General features: G+C 40.3%; 1 protein-coding gene across 26 annotated transcripts in view; it reads left to right on the top strand.

The window, feature by feature from the left end:
* Hdac9 (histone deacetylase 9) overlaps positions 1-23,936 on the top strand; it is an 862,183-nt gene that overhangs the window by 191,879 nt on the left and 646,368 nt on the right. Inside the window, exons 1-2 of one of the 26 annotated variants that reach the window (XM_063262485.1) lie at positions 6,141-6,363; positions 7,616-7,690. The exons of 21 other annotated variants lie outside the window; for them this stretch is intronic. In XM_063262485.1, the coding sequence (XP_063118555.1) occupies positions 7,675-7,690 (16 nt within the window). In that variant the 5' untranslated portion in view covers positions 6,141-6,363; positions 7,616-7,674. 4 more of the 26 variants (XM_039112940.2, XM_063262488.1, XM_039112956.1 and 1 more) reach the window with 4 other exon arrangements.

The following is a 23,936-nucleotide window of genomic DNA, read 5'->3' as shown; positions in this document are numbered from 1 at the left end:
TTCCTGATTCAATAGGATTATGGATCTTAGAAGGATTTTAAAAACTATATAGTAATGCTTGTAAGAAAGTGGGGGCAGAATGAGCTCACAGCTCCCATGAAAAATATTTAAAGAAACACATACATACTGTCACAGGCAACCACACATACCTGAGCACACACAGGCACACCTGAGCACGTGCGCGCGCGCACACACACACACACACACACACACACACACACACATGTGAGCACACACATGATTGAACACATGCACACACACACATGAAACTCTGGGTATATTTAATAAAAAAGACGTTGTTTGATATTGATCATTATAGCTGAATTTATTAATGTTTGACCATTATAGTATAAGTCTCATTGTATAACTAATCTTATTTAATGCATTTTAGTAAATTAAAAAAAGAAATTTTAGTAATATCCCTGACTCTTTTTAGTGGGTGATAGTACATTGTGGATCATTTTCTAGGAAGAGCCTTAAATGGTACCCAAAACATTGTAGGGTTAAGAAATTAAACAATCATAAAAGCCCCCTTTTCCAGAGAAATGAGGGAAAGTTACACTGCCTGCTTCAGTTAAACTTCTTGTCACTAGTTAACCAACCTATCTGACTGGCATGACCTACATTCTCATAAGCAGTGCATGAGTGTGCCTAAATAGAGGGATGCTGGAGGTGGACATGGTAGTTTGTGCATAAACACAACACTTGTGGGCAGAGGAATGGGGAGAACAGTTGAGTTTCATAGAAAGGCCCTGTCTTAAAACAAAACCAAGTATCACCATTGACAAACAACAAAAAGGTAAAGGGAAAAGAATAAGCCAGGGAAGTATAAAACCTGTCTCCAGTGACTTCTGATGTATAGAGCCATTTGGCGAGACTAGTTTCATGGTTGCTCTTGTATGGGTTTTTGCATAATTGGATATTATTGCTGCATATGATTAGTGTAATTAAAACTTATCCTTTCCTCTCCTGCTCTCCATCTTCCCCTCTTCCCCTTTTCACTTCTCTCCCTATTCTCCTCTCCACTTCCCTCCACGTGCTCATGGCTGGCCTTTACTCCTCTCCTCTTCTACTCTTCCTCTCTCTCTCGTCCCTCCCCCTTGTCTCATTCTCTCATGAAAACCTTTCCACGTGGAAAAAATACCTTTCCCTTTAGAGTCAAATAATTGGGAAGTATGAGAGCTAAAAAATACCATAGGGGTTGCTGAATTAAGCATGGACTGGTGCGTGCACACAAGGAGTTTGCCTTCATTACACAATGACACAGAGGGCAGACACCGAGACTTACTCCATTTCTTGGCTTTGGATCACTTGTCTTGACTTTTAGTTCAGAAAGCATGGGCTCAGCTGGACATTGATTTTGTGCTGTCTCTGGTCGTTCCCACCAGCTCCGGTCCCATCTCACAGATTCACCCCATGCTGCTACAGGACAGAGGGGCCTGCTTTGTCCCTACCCTTGTTGTATAGGTTGTACCTCAAAGACCATCATGGATGAACTATCTGGCTTCCAGAAGAAATCGAATTGTGTAGTGTTAGACACTGACAGTGTCATCAGCATGAGTGGTAATCACCTTGGACCCTCCATTTGTTATAAATGAAATCCTGGTTAAAGACTTAATACTGCAGTGAATTAGTCCCCTCATCATTAGTACCTTTAAGAAAACTTAGCCCCAATGTTAATGTGATAGTTAAATGAGTGATGATTTTCAAATTTCTCATATTATAAGATCTGTTGGTAAACTTTTCTGCCTCATTTAATTTAAACACTAAACTCATTCCTGCTATTGTTCAACAAGAAGTTTTTATTACTTATTTATAGTATACTGGATGTGATCTTTAGCATCCCATAATTAAAAGTAATAAGATACACTAGTAACAAGATGGGTATAAGAGAGTTATTTCCATATGGATATGAGATAGACTTCACTCAATACCTTCTGGGTCATCAGGCAGGTTTGTTTTTATTCAGGGAAAAGATAGAAACTCACAAAGTGAAACTTAAAAATGAATAGAATTTCAGAAGTCAAAGGGCTTCAAGCTGTCTTTTTGGTTGTGTCCTATGAAATATCTGGGGGAGGGGGGGTTGGAGTTTATATGTGTGTGACACGCGCATGCTTGTACGCCGAGATGTGGACAGTACCACACATGTACTTCTGCAGCCTCTGATGTCCTTAACAGTGCACTACAAACACATGCTATCTTATTAGGTGATTTTAGTGGGATGATGCACAGAATCTGGTGTTCGTACAGAACAGTGACATTATTTATTTTTTTAATATCAGCCTTAGAGACAACATAGAAGTTACTTGTAGATGTTCAGTGACACACTGAACTAACAGTATGACATTTACCTGGTGAGTCCCTTGCCACAACTTTTTTTTCTTTTTTTTTTTTAGAAATGGAGACACCTTCAAAGAGTATCAACTCCCTCATAGAGTTTGTATAGTTCTACAATTTTAGTCCTAGGAGAGGTATACCATTTGATCCTACATCAACTGTATGTTTCCCAAGTTTGTCGTCAACATCTTAGCCTCAGTTGATAGGTAAAAGTGATAATCTTTCAGAATTTTCATATATAGATTGCCATCGAAGTTGACTCTTCTGTGTTATGTTTCCTGGGGAGTACACACACACTCAGTGCATATACATTCACCTACGTACACACACAGTAAGCTAGCGAGATTTTATTCCAATGGCCATCTTTGAATCTGAATACATGTCAGTAAGCAAACTCTTGACTGGGTATAATCATTGAGAAAACCCATAAAAGCACCGTCCCCAACGTTATACCATTATTCCATGTGATTATCTTTATTTTCCAAAATCCATTTTTCCAAGTGTATACATTTCCAAACTGAACAAATCAGTAATCATGAAAAAATCTGAAGTGTCTGTTGGTTGTGTGTATTAAATGTCCCTGTGCTGTGTGAATTTCAAAGAAGTAGGCTTTTTTATGATGCAAAGCCTGGTACCTTTGATGGTCATTTTTTCTTTTTTGCCACATTTATAATTAAAATTCCAATTTGGGGGAAATGCTTTTAATAGAAATAAAGTCATCCTAGAATTTGTAGAGTGAAGGATAAGAGTGGTTTATATGAGGGGCTTTATTCAGTAATTTCTAAGATTAGAGGAAATTAATAAATCAATTTTATTGAATGCAAACGTGACTCAGCTTCTGATATTAAATTAGTAAGTAGGAAAAAAGTAATTAAATTAACAAAGCATCTTCTTTGTTAAGGCCAACCTTATCATCATCATCCTCATCATCATCACCACCATCATCATCATCATCATCATGACAAGAATAATTATTGCTACCGTTGCTGTTAACTTACAGGGAATTTTATTTTTTCAGTTCTTTTAGTTCTCTTGTTTTAAAGTCAACACACAATTGTTTGAGTGTTGCTTTTATTAATTACTTACACTGAGATGCTTCACGAGTAGCCTTTGGTTGCCTGATAAAGTAGATAAAAGAATGAGTTATGCGACACAAGCAATGGATGTCAGTCCTTGGACCTGATTCTTATTGGCCAGGAGCCTCACTAGTCTTTCACCTGTGTTTGAAACAGAGCGTAGATGGCTGTTAGATAGTAATGTTGGTTTTTCCATTTTGGCAGTGGTCCTTTCTAATTGTGTTAAAGTAAATTATTTACTTATCTATTTTAATTTATTTTTATTACTTTTTTTTAAGTCCAGGCATTCCTCCCTTACCAGCCCACCCTCTCACAGTTCCTCATCTCATCCCTCTTCTCCCCTGTCTTTGAGTGGATGTCCATGCACCCACTGACCCCTGCCAGGCCTCCCCATCCCAGGAGCCTCAAATCTCTCAAGGGTTAGGCACATCTCCCACTGAGGCCACTCCAGGCAGTCCCCTGCCGGAGGCTTGGAGATGTGTCCAGGACCTTGGAGAAATTTTCCTGTATGCTGCCTGGTTGGTGGCTTAGTATCTGAGAGATCTCAGGGGTCTGGGTTCGTTGAGACTGCTGGTCTCCCTTTGGGGTAACCCTTCGCCTCAGTTTCCTCCAGCCTTTCCCTAATTCAAACACAGAGGTCCCCGACTTCAATCCAATGATTGGGTATAAGTATCTGAATTTGTCTCAGTCACTTGCTTGTTGGGCCTCTCAGAGGAAGCCATGCTTGGCTCCTGTTGGTAAGCACACCATAGCATCAGTAATAGTGTCAGGTCTTGGAGGCTCCCCTTGAGATGGATCCCGATTTGGGCCAGTCACTGGGCCATTTTTCCCTCAGGCTCTTCTCCATTTTTTTCCTGCAGTTCTTTTAGACAGGATTTTTATACCTTTTTTTCTCTTAAATTCTTAACCAAAAATGCACTTTCTTACTTAATTCTTAATGAAAAGATGGTGAATTAATTTTGAAAAGTTAGAGTGTACTGACAGGTGGAAAGAAGATGTAAAATGGTATATTAATGGAGATTCCTTATAAGTATGATGGTTAGTACTCTGGAGTCTTTTACATATAATAATTGTTTCTAACAATAAGATCACAATGTGTGGTCACCTTCTTATAACTGTGAGGACCATGTCTTTTATATTATGCATGTGTGTGTGTGTGTGTGTGTGTGTGTGTGTGCATGCGCGCACGCACATGTGCACACACACGCACACAGAGGTTGCACACAGTTGCAGGGACACATCTTGACATGCATGTGGATGTCAGAGCTTAGCTATTGTCCCTCAGGTTCTATCCACCTTGTTTCTGAGACCCTCTCTTAATAGCCTGGATGTTGCCAAATAGTTTAGGCCACCTGGCCAGTGAGCTTCAGGGATCTGCCTATCATAGTATCTTGAATGGTAAGTTTATAATCTTTGCCACCGTATCCAATCCCCCCCTTTTTAAATTATATATTTTCAAATGTGGCTTCTGTGGACCTGTGGCTTCAGGTCCTCATTCAGTCAAGGAGTTTTCTCCGCCGTCTTGCTATTACCCATTTCATTACTGAAAATATTTTTTGATTGAAGAGTCAATACATAAGTCAGAGATCATATCAGTCTGAAGACATTTTATAGCAGATAGGAAGACTCCTAATCTGCTGAGAAAAAAGAATGTTACCAAGGTACATTAATGGCATTTTTGGTAAACAGGGGTTTGCTTTCTAGGGAAAGGGAATTCCTGTCTCCATAGGGGAGCCTTTGGTGGCTGGCACACTTGCCTTTCATCCTCCTCTGCTTTCCCTGGTCTCCTTCACTCCTGATGCTCTTTCCAGTCCTTCAGCTTAAAATGTTTGAATAGATAATAAATTTCCTAAGAGAACAGCAGCCATGTAATTCCAGCTCACAGTCCTATTGTCTTGCTTGAAGGTTTAGGATGGGTTCTTCGCCGTTTGAACAACCATGCCACTGACCCCAGTGTTGCTGACAGTACATCAGTAATCAGCATATCATAGCTTTATCCATGTGCTGGTAGTAACCTCATCCAACATCTAAAGAAAGAAAGCCAAGACTCTTTTACGGTCTTTAGGAACAAGGAGTAATTCTCAGATCGCATTACACAGTATCCATCGTTTGTGTTTACTCTTATATGTTTATTTGTGTGTTTATGGATGATTTGTCTGCACGTATATCTGTGTGACACATTCCTGCCTGGTAGCTACAGAGGCCAGAAGGGGCAACAGGTCCCTTGAACTGGAGTGAGAGGCGATTATAAGCTGGCTGCCCCACTGTGAGCTCTTGAGGAGCAGATGGAGCTCTTGGCAGCTGACTCATCATTCTAGCCCCTGAGGAGTCTCTTGAGCGCTATCTGGACTTCTGTTCACGTTACTTTCCTTATATTTTATAATGTACCTGCAGCACTGCTTTTTCACTTTTTATTTTAATACTGTTTTAATTCTATATCTAATCCATGTAGGAGTCTTTTAGTTTCTTGCCTCTTTGCAAGAATGGACTTCTCCTTACTTCGGTTCAAATTACACACTGACGGCCGTGCAGGCACCTGAAGAATTCTTCAACATGAGAACTTGGAGCCTCATTTCTGGAAGCATTGTGGATTTCTAAAAAATCACGCTAGGTAGCTTGTGATTGTATAATACATGAGTTTCATTTTGGGTGCACTAAGAGGCCTCTCAAAACACTTATTTCTAAGGTAGAGTTTTTTTTTTTTTAAAGATTAAAGGTGGTGTAACAGTGAAATAGTTCCTGACTGGACAGAGAGGATAATGACCTATGCTATACGAGAATGGGGAGGAAGCTTCCCCAAGGGGTTGCAGTGTCCGGCAGAGCAGGGTAGTCGGAGGAGGTTGTGAGGAACTGGGGAGAAGAGACTGTTAGGAGGCAAGCCTGTGAGGGAGAGGGTGACTGCAAAGTGTGGAGCTCCCAGGAATTCCTTCCCACCCGTGACCCCTGACAGGTACAGATGTGGAAATTGGGATGGGGAGTGCATAGAACTATAGAACTGTTGCTTCTCAGCACAGAAGATCTGCAGGGTCCCAGAGCAGGGTGCTGCTTACATGCCATGTACGTTCACATCAAGGCTACGTTCAAGTAGAAAATGGGATTATGGGAAATAAAGGTGGTGATCTCCATGCTCTTTGCCTTCCCTTGTTTATTTGGTTAGTGATACGGATTGGGGGAATGGTAGTAGGGAAGGGTGCCTCCGGGCCCTTCTTGCCTCAGACTGCACCAGGGTATGGAGTTTAACCGTTTTTTGACCTTGTCACTTCACATGATTTTAGTCTGTCAGGATGTCTTTGAGGGAATGTATTCTCAGCCAATCTATAGCAAGGGTTAACAAGCCTTCCAGATGATTTGCTTTGCCGAAGTCTCCTTGTCTAATTCCATAATCCTTAGATATGGTGGGGAATGGACTTCAAAGTGAGCACTTCAGATTTAGTTCAAATACCAGCCATTTAAGGAGCTCAGGAAACAGCCTGATCTAGGGTTCTGGGGCAACGGTGTTTTATATTTGTTGCAGTCTTTCGGAGTGGGATGAAAACATCAAAAGCGTTTTATTTCATTAAAAATCTGTCTCCGGGTCTGTATTTTCTCCTCATTTCTTGTCAAGTTTTACTTCCAGGACATAGTTCATAGCTGCTCCTCCAGAGGACGTTTAATTTTTCCTTATCCAGAGGCACACACTTTCTACTTTGTCCTGTCTGTTAATTACTAAGCTCCAGAGGAAGACTGGTCTGAGCCAGGGCCCCAAGTTGTGGAAGTTTCTATATCCGGTAAACTGGCTCCATTCCAGTGCAGAATAATTTATCAACAAATGAAACGCCAGCCACGTCCCACACGTCCTCTGATTGCATTAAAATCACCCCCTTTCCCACCCATACATACGGAGTTTGCTGGAGTGTGCCGACATTCTCTTCCCTCCTCTTCATTTTGTTGAATCACTGGCATCTGGCATTTATTAAGCTACTTATTAATAGTAATAAGATGTTCATTCATTGACTGTCTTGTGCTACAAACCAGATACAGTCCCTCCCTCTGCCTCCCGGTTTGCCGAGGCAGGGAAACAGACTGGAACACTGATTTTTTTTTTTTTTTTTTGTCTGTACATCAGGTACTGTTTAACCGGGAGTGGTGGGGAACTGATAAAATTAGCAAGTTGACTAACCACTTCCCTTCCTTGTGGCTCTTTAATATTATAACGGATACAGAAAAGTTCAGAAGGACTGGGCTCACTTTCCAAACCACGGCACACTTTGGCAAAGAGGGAATGCACAACAGAACGGGTGAGTTCCTTTCAAGTTTTTAAGTGAACCCTGAAAAAGAGAGTATCGCGCCGGGTGTCTCTTAAGTTTCCCCTTTGCGAATAGTCTGTAATAATTTGTAGTCTGTGGGAAGATAAGTACCGAGGGGAAACAAAAGGGTGTCTGGTCGGCAGCAGTGAAGAGAACTGCCTGAGTGAAATGCAGCTCCCTCCTAAGTGTTTACTGTTCCAGATTGGGGAAAGTTCTAGAGTTGGCAAAAGTTTCTACTGGGAAGTTCATGTGTTTTCAGATCAGGATTTGCCATGAAGGCACATCATCTATAGAGCCTGATGTATCTCAGACCTAAAGCAGCTTAAGGTCTTCAGCTACCTTCTTGAAGAGTTGAAACAATTCTATTTCTTCCAGCGTTTTGATAATGCTGATGAATTTACAGATGAATGTGTGGCATCTGGTTCACAAGGCACTGCTCCCCAGCCTCTGCTGTAGGAATCCGCTGTTTTTTCCTATGGACTGTGCATCTGGAATGTGTACCTATTTCGACCTTGTTGCATTTAGTATTTTGAAATGTGTGAAAGACCTAAAATTCCCTAAATTGTCATACCAACTCATTAATGTCAGTTCTGTCCTAATAGTCATTAGGAAGAAGCTGGAATGGTGACTGGGGTAGGGTGGGGAAGAAAGACTTTTAAGGTCTGAGGATGGTTTCCCAGTGAGTGAAAGAGTTGGGGGGGATGGGTCATCAGATGCTGCTTTCTGGGACCACATTCATTTCAGGCAGAATTTTGGGTTCATTATAGATAGTCTTCTTGGGAAGCCTCTTAACTTCTCATGCCTGAGTTTCCTCACCTTAAATGAAGACAACAGTGCTCTCCTGAGGGAGAGAGACAAACAGGTGGGGGAAAATGCTTAAAAAAAAAGGAGTGGTGGCCCCGGAAACTGTTAACTGTAGTTTTGACAGTAAGGCTGGGTTGGGTCTGTCTTGGCATACTTCATTGTTTTAATCTTTGTTCATTTTCTGCTCATTTGATGGAGGGAATGTGAACACAATTCCTATTAAGAAGTCTTGTTCCCCAAGAATACCTTACTCTTGCCACAACCCTCTCTCCAGCTGTCCTTGGAGTTGCATCTGAAAATGAACAGTCAGAGCTCGCCTTGTCCATCTTCTCTCTGAGAGGAGGGGGGCATCATGGAGATTTACCAATGCTCACAGAGCCAGGAATAGCAGGCTGGAGGAGAGGGACCCCTGCATGGGCCTTCTGATCCCTGTGAGGGGTGATGGGGCTGGGAATGGACAGTTCTGCTTTACCTGGGAGTCTGCCTCTATTTTAGCTTTGGTTTTTCCTTCCTCTGATGAAGTATCTCCAGGCCGTCTCAGGTTTCTTTGGCTACTGCAAACTGACAAAATAACTTTTCATTTGGAACAACAGAGTTGAAATCCCGAGGTTGGTGACAAACTGAGATGCGAGGGTCTTTTCTGTGCCCTTCCTTCTTTACAATGCAGACATGTATTGAGCAGTTAGGATATGGCTGGCATCTGAACTGTATAACTTTCTGGTTCAGTCCCTCCAGTATCTCTATGACACTCATTGTTAATGTGTTCATATACAGAGAACCAGGGTACAGAGGGATGAGATAACCTGCCTGTCATTAATTAGACGCAGCAGATTCTTTTCCTTGTCTGACTTCTCAACTTAGTGCCTTGTATGTAAAAAAAAAAAAAAAGAATGGTTGTTTGAAATATTCACCCTCAAAATGCATGCAAGGTTTTGTTCTTAGTCTTCCCAAATAAAAAAGTTATCAGTAATCTTTTAGCATGAAGTGCATGAAAAAGATTTTTCTTCTGGCAAAACTCTTTTTCAGAGTGAATTTTAATAATGTGTAATTACAATCTGGAAATGTGTCATAGACCCTGACAAGCCCTGAGCCTGGTAGGGTGGAGGCATCACTGCAATAAAATAAATATTGGCCAAAATAGAAGTGTTCTTTTGATAAATTAGTCATGCCTCAGTGGTAGCTTCTGTTTGGTGTCATTTGCCTCTCTTGAGTCTGCAGAGGGTGGGTGACAATCATCAGATTAGTCTTATTGAATGTGCAGTGCTGCTGTTAAACAAATGGGAAACACTGATGCACTGTAAACTAGGAGCTGGCTGGGTCGTGGGGGAGGTGCCAGAGAGAATCAGGACAAGCAGCCAGACATTTTAGAAACCTGGCATTGACTTCTCCTGCTTTTCTCTTAGATTACTGGTGCAAGTACAAAAATAGAACTGAATGAGTGAGTGAGGGGAGAGGGTAATTTCACAACGTTAGAGACATTTCCCCCTCCAAAGCCATTGTGCTTTCAGTATTATTTTTTTCTTTACTGAAGGGACATTGTCTTGAAATTGGCTCTGAAAATGCAAAAGTATAGCATGTTTGACTTGACTTTTTTTTTTTAATCAGGCAATCTGATAAAACCGAGATACTCTTCATCTTCCCTTGTTTTTATGTCATTGTCTAAAGAATTTTTAACTTAATAAACTCAGATTGTTGTCTGTGTGATTGCTGGAAGGATTTTGAAATCTAATTGATTTATTGATTGATTGATTGATTGATTGATTTTTACAGAAAAAGCAGCTTTGAGTGGGAGCCAGGGAGGGAAGGAGAAAAAAGGAGAGAAATAGGGAGGCAGAGGGAGGGCATGGGAGGAGAAGAGAAAGTGAGGGGGAAGTGGAACAGAGGGGAGAGAGGGAGTTTGAGTATCCCTAGAATTTTGAGTAAGCAGAACCTCTCTAGTTCTGCCAACTGCAGGCTACCTTCTGAAATCGCTCGTTTGTTTCTGTTTTCCTCCTTTCTTTTTATTTTTCTAGCTACAATGTGTTTATCTCAGGAGGATGTATAATTCACAACATGTAATCTAGCTCTAGGTTAGAAGCTTCTCTGCCTTCTGTGTTTACAGAGAGAAGTGCTGTTTAGCTCCTATTCTGTTTAGTTCCTATTCTGTTGTAGGTTAATGTAATTGTAATTGTTGTATGTTAATGTCATTTTTGAAGGGCTTCATCACCTAGTGGATTACCAAGTACTGGGGATCTTGGGTTTCCAAATCTTGATTTTTACATCCTAATTTAAAATACTTGTCCAAGTTTTTGTGTCACTGTTTATAAGCGCTTTGTGAAAATGTGTTGAGAAATAGAACACAGCTGAACATGTAAAACAGGAGTTACTTGCAGGTATTGGCAGAGTCTGGATTCTGCAAAGCCTGGTGGGTTGGGCTGGGAGTTGCAAATTGTCCAAATACAGCTAGAAGGGATTAAAAAGTTTACACATTCTGAATGAGCTGAGTAATATTTTATATGAGTTAGAGGAGAGACTATATTCTTGAGACATAAAAATTGATGTGCAGAAATGCATTTGAAACCTATTGCCTAGTTCAGAAATAATCTTGGTCTGGACTAAGGGTAACCTCAGTTGCCATGAGTAGACTAAAAAAACAGCTTGTATTACAGGTAGGATATAGTAACTACCTGTGAAAGCAAATGAGGAGGTGTCAATTCTGACCTCACTGAGAAACACATATAAGAAAGATGACATTAATCAGAATGGGCTGAGACAGTCAAATGAGATGCTTCTGAAATATTCAAGGGAACGCACCCGCTGACATGGTATGTGAAGTCAGGGAGACAATCATCCAAGGAAATGGCATTTTACAAGGGATACTGAGGAACCCAAGCTCAACCCTGGAAACCCCCAATACTTATCAGATGAGTAGCAGGGAAAGCAGCAGAATCAAGATAAATAATGACAGATAAATCTAACATCCAGAAAGCTGTGACTTCAGAGGAAGCTCAGACTCAGGCAAGATAAGAGGTAGGTAGTTAGTTTGCATAAAGAACTAATATATTCTCAAAAGCCATAAAGTGATTAATCAGAAGAATCTCCTTTTTTTGCCATGAAGTAAATAGGCAGAGCATGTAGGTTCTCCAAAATTATATTGTTTTGACAAACTAAGAATTTTATGACTGACTAACTACATGAAGATGTGAACACAAGGAAGAAGCATACTGGTTTCTTAAGTGGCATGAGATTTCTGCTCTTAGTTCTATTTTCATAAGTCCGTAATATTCAGGGAAACAAAAGTAAACTATTTATGTTGTCCTAGATTTGTTTTTCCCAAAGTAGAAAATGCTTGTAGCCAGCACTTTCTTCGTATGTGCATTTCCAAACGTCAGGGCTACCAGATATGATTTGTTCAATTATGTCTCCTGGGACACACTTAACAGTGGCTGGGGCTGTTTCTTGATCGTCACAAAATGGGCAGCAGGTACATTACTGGCATCCGCTAGCAAAGGCCAGGTATACTGTTGAGTATCTTACACCATACAGGGCAGCTTCCTACTCCATCAAAAGAGTTGCCCCACCCCCACCTCACCCAGTGCCTTCAATGGCCTGGCTGAGAAACCCAAACACAGAATATGATACACATCCATTCAGCCAGTGTAAGGTCTTGGTGGTCATTGAGCGTTCTCGTAAGTTGTATAAAAAGCAGTGGCAGATCTTATAGGTTTGCCCTATGGTCTGCCTACAGGTTTTTATACTGTAAAGTGATCTCCCCATCTCTGTCTCTTCCTCTGTCTCTCCGTGTTTGTTTTTCTGCCTCCCCATCTTCTCTCTCTCTCTCTCTCTCTCTCTATATATATATATATATATATATATATATATATATATATATATATATGTATTCACGTGCCTAGGCAAGCATGCATACACATCCATAGTTGTAGAAACCAGAGTCATTGTTTAGAGCTGCTCCCTTTTATTTTTAGACAGTTTTTCTAATAGACTGGAAGCTCACCGAGTAAGTTAGGCTAGCATGCCAGTGAGCTCTAAGGATCTGCCTACCTTGTCTCTCTGAGCATGAGTCAACCTGCCAAGCAGTTTTTAAGACAGGGTCTGGGGATTGAACTTGGGTCCCTGTGTTCATGAAGCAGACACATTGACAAGTATCTCCTGGTCCTGAAACATGTTCTTTTCAATTTCATTTTCTTCTCAATCCTTCTTTGTAGAAATAAGTCAGTGAATGTCATGAGTGAACGTATAAAATATCTCTGTAGAATTTATTTTCAACAGAATTCATCTACCTTGTTATCTGTAGAAGACGGTTATCTGTACTTCACCCAGTGGCTGTTGGACTTCTTATATTGGAACTGCAATTTTATGTTTAGTTAGTTCCTATGCTTTAGTATTAGGAAAGTTTCTGTAGTAAGAATAATTTTTAAATGTATTTGATTCATTTTCTTAAAATACCTTCCATTCCTTAAAAAAGAATTTTTATCATTTTGTTGTGAAATTCTCGATGTCTCTAATGTGTATAATTGCACAATCATAAAACATTCCTGATATTCATCTCCAAGGCAAGAATTGAGCATTTTGTCTCTGCAAATACACACCCTCACAGTGGCTTAGCATTCGTAATTAGGCAAGGGTTTCTGTGATAACGAAGGTATATACATGATTGATGGAATCTTGGTAATAATTCAAGCAAGGGATTGTGTTGATGTACAGCTACTTAATTCTGTAAAAGCCAAACAAACCTGTAACTTACACCAATGGTGGGGAAACCATGCCATAGCAGAAATCTGTCTCCAGATCGTCTCATTTTTGTTCTTGGTTCTAAATATTCCCATTCCATGAAATAAAGAGTTGATATAGATGGATATATAAACTTACATAAGAAACTCTCTTCTTTTGAGCAACCCCGTTTGACCTCATGAGGACTTTCCCACCTGAGGACATCTGCTGGTGTGTGCTACCCTGTTTCCCCTCTCACACCCCACTGACAGCTATGTTTCCCAGTTTCCTTTTCTAGAGCCCCACTAGTTACTAATGCAAATGTGCCATCTTTATTATTAGCAGTAATTCACAATGTGCTATTATCGGTCTAATGTATTCACTCCCAGATGGCAATGCACTGGGCACCTCATTGCCACAGCCTAAAGTGAGACTTACTGGTGGACTACTCAGGTACTCTGGCAGATGTCAGTGAAACTGGGCGGTATCAGTTCCACAAATACTCCCATGATTCATACTCAAATTCATAAAAGAGTTTTGCAAATATTAGACTCATATTTTTATATTATCTTATTTCCTGTTGTCTTAGGATTTCTATTGCTGCGAATAGATGACACGACCGTGGAAACTCATAAGGAATTATTGAGTTAGGGTTGGTTTACCATGCAGAGGTTATCTGTTTGTTATCATCATGACAGGAAGCATGGCAGCAGTCAGGCAGACATGGTGCTGTAAGGGTAGCTGAGAATTCTACCTCTGGGTCAGCAGGCATCAAGAAGAGAGAGTGAGACACTGGGCTTGAATATCTGAGACCTGAAAGTACACCCAAGTGACATACTTCTTCCAAAAAGCCACACCCACTCCAATAGGGTCACATCTATTAGTAGTGCTACTCCCCATGGCTATAGAGGCCCTTTTGTATTCAAACCATCACCCAAGTTTTTCTTAAAACATTTTTTTACTTATAAGGCATTTAAAATGTAAACGTTAATCTGTGTTCAATTATCTCCTTAAGGCAGTGTTTATGTGACCACGTTACTACATAGGACATTCCCCTGCCCATCCTACCTTTGGCTATTGCCTTATGTATCCTAAAGGAAGTCATGAAAACAAATAGTAAATATGTTAGTGCATTCTCATTAGGAGAAATCAGAGATATTTTGCTTAACGTATGATATTAGAACATTGCAAATGCCACAAAGTGAAAATGTCAACCAATCAGAAAAAATTTATATTTCCAATGAGAATAGGATAAACTCTTTTTTTTGCCTGAAAATATGAAGTTAGATTTCAAACATTTCAGAGGCAACTTTTCTAGAGTTTCCAAATGAATGAGGATATGTGTGTAATTAATATTCAGTCTGCGATTGAAGTTGAATTGAGACAGTGAAAGGAAGAACGCCTCAGGTGGGAGACGCTGCATTTTAAAGGACTACATTAATGTTTATGCAAGAGGAAAAGATTTTTAAATTTTGTTTTAAAACGTGATTAATACCTTGACAGAATAGCCCTGTAAGAGGTTTGTTTTGTTTTGGTTTGGTTTTCTTGTGTGTGCTTTTTTGTATCACTGCATAACATTTGAAGCCCCTTTTGCTTCAAAATTTGACCTACTTAGACATGTTCTGATAATCCCAAATGTAACATATTCCCTCGGTTTTGTAAGTGCCTTGGGTAGTATTTTGGAGAGGCAATTAATGTCATCAAGAAGCATAATGGACCCATCACATTTCAAGAGATAACATGTATTTTCTACTGACTAACTTGGCTTCAATTTTAATTTTCTGTGTATAATGATACCACATTTCTAGTGCCCCTGCTTCTTTTGTGTGCGTGGTGCTTTGCTAGGAAGGGCCACACTGCACAAAGGATGGCTCCTTTACCTAGTACTCAGCAGAACTTTCTGACTGAGAAGGCTGAGCTGCATGTCCTAGGCCTGATGTCAACCTTCCTGTTGCTTATTCTGTTCATTCTCTGTGTTTCACCAACATTTGATGACAGGAAACGGTAGTAAATTCCTGCTAACTCGGAGCTTGGACATTATCTCCCCACAGCCCATGTCTTCCTCTACTCCTCTTTAGACACACACACCTTTACGAAGAGTGTGAAGGCTGAGATCTGTCTTTAACCAGATCCATACCTGCAGAAGTTGTAAATATGGGGTTGTCTTTGATTTACCACCTCGAAGAAGAAACATGGAATGGAAGGCTATTCTGAATGTGATGTGTACAGTGGTTAATATGTTAAAGAATGCACAGAATGTCCTCTGTTTTCAGAAAAAAATGCACTGTAAAACAGTATGTAATGTGGGCACATATAAAAGTTATTTTAAAGTAAAATGAAGGCATGTTATAAGAACAAATATACTTATTTATCTTTAGTACAGTAGATTGAATCCAGGGCCATGGGCACATTAAGCAAGCACTGTGCCAATGATCTGCATTCCTAATCCTTAATAAACAAATACAGTTTTCAGTCTGGAAACATTCCCACATATAGATAAAAGTAAATATATTGACAAAAATAAAAGTAAAGCTCTCGACATCTACATGAATTATTTCTTTATATCCTATATACCTTTGCCTGTGTTTACTAGAAAAGAATTGTCCCCCATATCTTGGGGGATTATGGTGATTTCATATATGCTATTGTTACAAAGTTTTTCTACAATTATTTCCTCGTTTATAAACCATCACCTGTAAAACCTGATAACATAGATTCTAGTTTTTGAAGGATCTCTTAAACACTATCCTGAAACATGCCAAAAAAGCTATTGTAGAATAAGAATTATGTGTACCACATTATTGTTTTTCTCTGGGAAATAGATATGCAGATTGGTCTTCATCTAATCGACACAAACTAGAGTCACTGGACGAAAGGAACCTCCATGAGGAGCGGCCTCCCTCACATTGGCCTGTGGGCATGCATGTTCCTAGGCCTTTTCTTCATTAGTTATTGATGTGGGAGGGCCTGCCAGTAGGTGGCACCGTCCCTGGGCAGGTACACAGGAAAGCAAGCTGAGCAAATCCCAGGGAGCAAAGCAGCAAATGACATTCCTCAGTGACTTCTACATTCTGTAGAAATTATTAATTTAAATATGATAGTTGAACTTACCTTTTATTATAAGACAATTGGCTGTGTTACTTAAATAATTATGTGTCTGTGTGTGAGTGTGTGTGAGTGTGTATAAGTGTGTGTGAGTGTGTGAGTGTGTGTGTGGGGGGTCTACTCACTGGGATAACAGGTCTGTGCAGGCAGACACCCAGCCTGTTAGTCGGTTTGGAGATCCTCAATCTTGCACAGCAAGTGCTTCTAATTTCTGAGGTATCTCGACAGGTCCCCTTACCTATTTTTTTTTGCTGTTATAAATTAGTTTATATTTTCCAGAAATTTTGATATATAGAAATAGCTTATCATATTGTGCATCTGTGAGTAGAGTCAGACTTCTCTTTAGCATACTTAATTTAAGACTGTCCATGCAATTTCTTTGCTTATCAAAGAATCTATCAACAGGGTTGGGTTGTATCCAGCCTGCAGTTATTATGGACAAGGCTTATGTGGACCTTCATGTAAAAGATGACCGTTTTCCAAATTATCTTGATAATTTCATTGAAGATTAAATGCTCTGAGATGTAGGTCTCTGAACTTGTGTTTGTAAACTTAAGTTTAAATTAGTTATACCAAAAGATAACTCTCTAGACAACCCCCATACATACATGTATATGTATACATGTGTATGTATACATGTGTATGTTTATAGATATGATCATGTACAAAATTTTCCTTGCATAAACTGGTTTTAACCCCTATTTTATTTCAGATACTCACTTTTTTAGTAACCCACTGGGAAAGTAAATAGCTTAGTACTTGCATATTGCTATGTGGATATTTAAATGCAGAAGTGGGAATGAAAATTTTTACTTGAACATACCAGAATTTATGAATTAATATAAATGTACAATAAATTTACTGACAGAGCAAAGCACTGAAGTATCTTTTGTGCCCTTAACTGAGAAGCGCTGGTTTGCCCCTGCTTTTCCAGCAGATAGTCATGTTTAGTAATGAGAGTGAGTCAAGTGTGCAGGAGAAAACGTCTTGATAATTAGATGCTCTCAGATGGTCAGGTATCCCCACATTCATGTCTTCATGTTTTCCTTGTACCAGGACCAGATTCGACAGTAATAAAGTGAATCTTGAGTATATCATTGAGTTTGGTCATCTCTGCACGTGACAAAGTAATGGACTCACCTAAATTGTGTTAGAGACTTCACTGTATTTTTATATATAATATTATCTAAGATGCTATTAATTGGCCACACCATAGTTCTTTCTAGAAGCAGTGGATTTTGCTGGATGCAGACTAGCATAAGAAAGCTAATAATAGACTGGTACTTTCTCTTAGATAGTCTAAGAACATTAGCTAATGTAATGATTGAGTGTGTGGGATGACCACAGTGGGGTGGCTGGGGTACCTAGCAGAAGCTATCATTTTTACATAACAAAAGGGTGGTTATAGAATGAAAACTTGTATTTTTATACTGTAAAGCATGAGTTGAAGTCCACGGGAAACATTGTTGCATGTTTCCCATTGCCCAGTAGGAATTGAATGGTTGATTAGCATAGGGCTAGCCAAGTAGGAACTTCTGCGTTAGGAATCGATCTAATATAAGTGTGACTATGAAGCTGATCTTGGAATGACTTATCACCTCCAGGTCTGTGCTCCTACCCTTATACTTGATGGAACCCCAGATAGTTTTACTGTTGCTTCTAATCAAAGTGTATCAGGGAGATAGAGTGGTTCTTTAATTGGATGAAAAAAAATATTCTGACAAATATTTGTGATGTTATTAGCATAGTTAAATGCTTTGGAATTTAAACATATTAGAGCAATTTGCTTAAAGTTTAAGAATAGTGCTTTCATGTTTGTGTCACTGCCTTTTACGTGGCAGTTTAGAGATCTCAGGAACATTTCTTTTTGTGTTCTTCACAAGACCAAGGCTGAAATCCATGCCTTTCACATGTCTAGAATTTAATCGTCTCTCAGTAGAGGGACACAGACCAGAAGCCCTGCTGACAAAAGGCACTGTCAGATTCCTTAGCTTAGGGTTTCCCATAACTCTTTTGACTCCTCAGAATGAGAAAGAGTTAAAGATTAGGAGATTTAGATGTGGGGATCCAGCTTTGAGGGAAGCTTTTCTGGAACCTTGGCTTCTTTCAGGATTAGTTGAGAATCAAGAAGGCGTAATGTGTGTGTGTGTGTGTGTGTGTGTGTGTGTGTGTGTGTGTGTGTGTGTGTGAGAGAGAGAGAGAGAGAGAGGTGTACACACATATGTATGCATGTATGTATGTATGTATTTATGTATGTATGTATGTGTGTAGGTTTATTATTTATTTCCTTACTCAACAGGTGTTTATTGAGCAACACGTGTAGCTCAGTAGGTGGCCTATACACTAGACAGAGAAGGCAGAGAAGGCATATGATCTTGCTGTTGGGAAGTTATGGTCAATGGCAGAATTGGAAGAACAAAGAGAGCATTGAAGTAATTACCGATAGAGCTTTATAGAAGGATGATATAGAACTCAGGATACCCATGATAGAAAGGGGTAACTCAAAAGGATGACCTACAGCTGAGCATGCTAGCAAAAGATGATTACTTATTCTGTCAGGAAACATTATCTTGAGTGGAGAAGGGGGCTCCTTTGAACACCTGGGCCAGCCAGTCTAGCCAGTTGGTGATTTCCAGATTCAATAAGAAGCTCTCTCTCAAAAGCCCAGGCTGACCGTGAGAAAGGAAGGCACCCATGCTGACCTCAGGCTTCTGTGAATTAGTGCAGGTGCACACATACACATACATAGACATAGACCACACACATATAGACAACAACAAAATTAAATTTGTAATTATTACAAATGATTAATTTGTAGTTATTACTCCCCTCTAAACTGATATTTGACTTGTTCGACATTAGGGTACTTGATTTAAAAATATATATTGTATGTATAAATATTCCCACTAATTCCTTAAGAACTTCATATCGTGTATTTTTGTCATAGTCACTTACAGTACAGCTCCCCAGCTCCTTCCAGATTCACTTCCTACCTGGAAACTTCATCACCTCTCTTAAGTTACCCACCTTGTTCTGCCCATGTTCTCCTGGATTTAGGACAGTTCACGAAAACATGGTCCACATACCAGGGTCCACACCTTAAAGAAAACAAATTCTCCCTTTCCGAGAAGCCATCAACTGTCCATTGCATCTCAGTTAGGGGAGGGGTTCATGACCCCTTCCCACTCAGTGTGAGCATGCTGACGGGCTTGATCCTCTCCAGGCAAGCACAGCTGCCCTAAGTTCCCAAGTACAGCATTCCTGTCTTGTCCAGAGACATTGTCTCTCTTTAGTCCTCCCAGCTCACATGATATTTCTACCCTCCTCATCTGAGATGGTCCCTGAGCTGTGAGGAAGGATTGAGATACACACACATTCCATTTGTGTCTGAACTCTTTGCAGTAACTCACTGTCTGTACTTAGACCTCTTGAAATTTTTTGCATTAACCACTGTCCTCAGCACAAAGCAATTTCTCTGCTGGGGTGTGAGAGCTGCACTAATACAGGTTCAGTCCTGGTGCAACCCCTGGGTCCCTCTGGCGATGCTGGGAGATGTCACAGGTATTAGGTTTTAATGGTCTGAAAAGCTGAAGAAAGCTGAGATCTTCTTCACTAGACAATTGTGGAGACAAGTTAGGAAGGTCCCACCCAGAGAAGAGGAACTTGAAATTCTGTGACAGATTCATAGCAAAAGGAGAGGATATAGAAAACCTGAAAATGTATATATTCTTACCTGTTCTTTATGTGTGTATTATATGTGTAATAAAAAACGTATCAAATATAGTGACTTTCAAGGCATTAACTTTCCTCACTGTGCTGTCTCTTAACTTAAACTCAAATTCAGGAGATTAGTGTGAGTGCTCTTGGATGAATATGAAGGAAGAAACAGGACCCCTCCAGTGTCCTGCTGGTGTCTCATCTTCAGGCCTATTATATAAGGCAGACCTCAGCTACATAAACACATGTCTGTCGAAAGCAAACCAGAGGCATCAGGAAAACACACAGTCACATGACTGCTCAGGACTCACCATGACCTCACCGCCTACAGGTTGACCTCACCGCCTACAGGTTGACCTCACCGCCTACAGGTCCTCTTATGATCACTGCATCTTTATTAGCCGCTCCATCCCCTTCCTCTATACCTTGAACATTTACTGACACTGACTAGAACCCGCATAAATCTGGAATGTTTTATGGCGTTTGGGAAGAACCGAAGTGCGTCAGTTCAAGAACAATGCAATGTCTCGCCTGTTCTGCAGGATTTATTTTTCTTTGCCCAGGGTATGCTTATTCTTGGCTTAACACCCATTTCTTTCAAGACCTTTTTAATGCCATCTTGCAGGTTATCCACAAAACTGCACGGCCTCTGAGACAGTTCATTCACCTTACATACATAGTTCGAGGAACTGCTTATTTAAATTTAGACTCCATCTCTGACGAAGTGTTTTGACAAAGTAATACCAGCTTGATGCTATTTAAAATATTTTGACAGATGGGAAAATTGTTTCAGTCTGACTTGAGCAGTACTTTATTGCAGTATTTTGCAACTTAGAAAAAAAAATTGGTAAAGGTACTCTCACTGCTCCCGGAAATAACATCTTTGCGTTCTCTCCGAGAGGAGCAGGGCCTCCATTCAGTCAGAAATTATAATTTGTGTGTTGCACACGCTAAGAATTCATGCGGTTTAAGCAAGAGGGAACATTTGCAGACTATTTTCAAATAGGGAACACTTATTGTTCTGTAAGCAAACCTAAAGAAGTTCTAGAAGAATTTGCTGTGATAACACTTCACGGGCTTCCAAGGTCCCTGCTACAAGGCTTGTTATTCAGCAGAGCAACCAGAACTCAGAACTCATTTAAGAACAAGACTTGGATCAAACCGTGTCAACGGCTAGGTGTTTTAAAACAGGTTTTAAAAGATTTAGGTATTTCCAATGCATCATGAAGGAACAGCGGCAAAACAAAACAACAACGGCAACAACAAACTGGGTGGTTCTTTTGTCTATTAATTAGATAGATGTGCTGCAGGGACAGACAGACAGACAGACAGAGCCCTTCCAGTGTCTTCTCAGGGCAGCATTGCCTAACACAAACGCTCCTGGGAGCTTGCTTGAACTGTGTCTTCTGGCCTTGTAAATCCAACACTGGTGAAACTTAGCCAAGGAGGATTTTAGCAAGGCCCCTTTAGATCTCTTGTCCACAGAGAAACTTTGTAACCACCACAGCTGTCTTCTTCAGAGAGGGGGACTCAGAAGGAATAGCTGCGCGTGCTTTCTAGCCTGTTTCAACCGCGGAGGTCTTGATGCTGGTTTACCTACCATGATTTTGCCTGAGGCTACGATTAAACTACCAGGGTAGGTCTTCTTCGGAGAAGGACCTAAGATGTCCCAGATGTCTTATGACAGAATGTGTTCCAACATTTTCGTCATGTAGTGAGCAGACATTGAGTAATAACCAGCAAAATAATAGCTGGCCTGCGTGTCAGCAACAGCTTCATGCTGATTAGACCATGGGTGCCAGCTTTCTGTCCAAATTGCAGTGGAAGGCCAATCGTAAAAAGGAGAAACATATATTCAGGTTTAGATTTTTATCTTGTCAGAAGCACAGCTAGCCTAGAGTGACCCCCTGTCCAGGGATGGCATTTCCTTCAGGCCGGACAGAGAACTCAGCACTCAAGCAGGGCCTTTTGCAAATGCGAAATCAGAGGAAAGGGAAGTTGCCATTTTCTCAAGGTTCCCTACTAACTTGCGTAAACCCCCCATACACACACGGAACACATGACACATGGGAATGGAGGGAGGGCGAGAAGGAGAAGGAGAGCTAGAGCTAGAGATGGACACACACACACACACACACACACACACACACACGAGTCAAATGATACTGTGGAGGGGCACCAAGCATCAGTGTCTTCTACTCAATTATGTTATATAATTCTACTGTATCTGTCTCTTTCTGGTGTTTTAAAGAAACATCATAAGTAAAATGCTAACCATTTTACCTGTGGATATTTTTATATCATTAAGTGAACTTTAATAAGATCTCCATTTTAGTATCACATGTTTACATGAATTACATATTGATTTTTGTTAATTTTCTTCTCAGTTCAGAAGAGACATGATGGAGACAAAGACTCCAATCGATTAATGCTATTATAACCAGAATTATGCACTTAAAGTTTCAGGGAGATCCTTACTGCCAGACAGTATATTAGGTGCAGTTAACTTTATGTCAAATAAATATATTTTGTCCTCATAGTCAGCTTATAACACAGGTCTTTAATTTTTTAATATGATCTCTAGTGAAAATGATATACTCCCCCCTTGCATTTGTATTCTATATGATGGGGAGAAAAATAACAAATTCAATTTTATGATGTCTTATAATTTATACTTTCTTTTGTATTTCTATTCAAATGTTTTTAATGTTTCCTTCCATTAAAAAGGACCATGTGGGATTTAGCAGATGGAGTTCACTCCACATCTGCTTATAGAATGCTACCTGCAGAATGAGCCTGCTGCTCCCAGACAAGTGCCATCATTGTCCGTATTTACAGAAAAGGAAGCAGGCTCAGAGAAGGTATCTGGGTTGCCCATTTTATAAGTAGTCAGTCTTCCATGGGCTTCCATGGGCTTCAGTGGTTACTGCGTATCCTGTCTTGCTGGGTCAGAACTTTTATATTCCGGCACTATCAAGATGCATGGATTCCTCATCTAAGTACAGGGGCAGAGTTGTGACTGCTGAATTTCTATTTGGAAGGACAGAGTAGGAGATGGTGATCTAGGCGCTGGCTTGGGCACTGCTGTTTCACTATGACTTATACACAACTTTTGTCTTTTACTTAGAGTGTGTGTTTGCTCAGAGAAGGTTTCTGTAAAGGGGCCAACAGAGAAGACTTTGGAAGGGAAATAGCATTTGCCCTCAAAATACCCACTTGGCACTAATATGGAAAATTTACTTGAAAAAATTCAAGGAACAGCTGTGGAAAAGCTTTGTGCCCAGTCTTAGAACTCCATCTTTGAATGTGAGTGTCCCTGAGTGAGGGGAGGATGGGAAACTGCTGTGGGCCTCGTGGAATTTGCTCCTCCTTGGGCTTTCCTCTGGGTGAAAGACATGGCTGCCCATGAAAAACAACACTGATGTTTACGTCTTTGATTTGATATTTGATTTGAAAATCTGTATTAGGTATACAGATATGGAACTCAAAGTCAGGAGAGCTGTGGCACACATTTCCTAGGCCTCCAGCCCTTGGCCTTCTCTGTTCCTCCCCTTTCTCAGAATCAGCTACCCCCTTCTTCATCTCATACGATCTTCCAGAATGTGGTGCTTCATGTGTCTGTGAATGTGTGTGTGTGTGTGTGCGTGTGTGTGTGTGTGAACATTTACAGATTGCAGCTAGTTTTTGTGCTTTTCTCTTCCTTCTCCTTGTGCTTCTCAGAGGTCCTTTTCATAGCTATCTAATATTTTGTGGTATGGACTTTTCTAAAATTAACTCAATAGGCTTTCTGGTAGCAGACATTTAAGTAGTTTCTAATACTTTACACATCGGATTATTTAGATGCAAATTGTGCCTAACGTCCTAAGTACCCTGTGTGCTCTCTTATTCTTAGCAGAAACTT

Source organism: Rattus norvegicus, chromosome 6 (assembly GCF_036323735.1).
Source record: "Rattus norvegicus strain BN/NHsdMcwi chromosome 6, GRCr8, whole genome shotgun sequence".
In the NCBI taxonomy this organism is placed as follows: domain Eukaryota; kingdom Metazoa; phylum Chordata; class Mammalia; order Rodentia; family Muridae; genus Rattus; species Rattus norvegicus.
The sequence above is the reverse complement of the archived record's forward strand: the minus strand, read 5'-3'. Positions and strand labels throughout refer to the sequence as shown.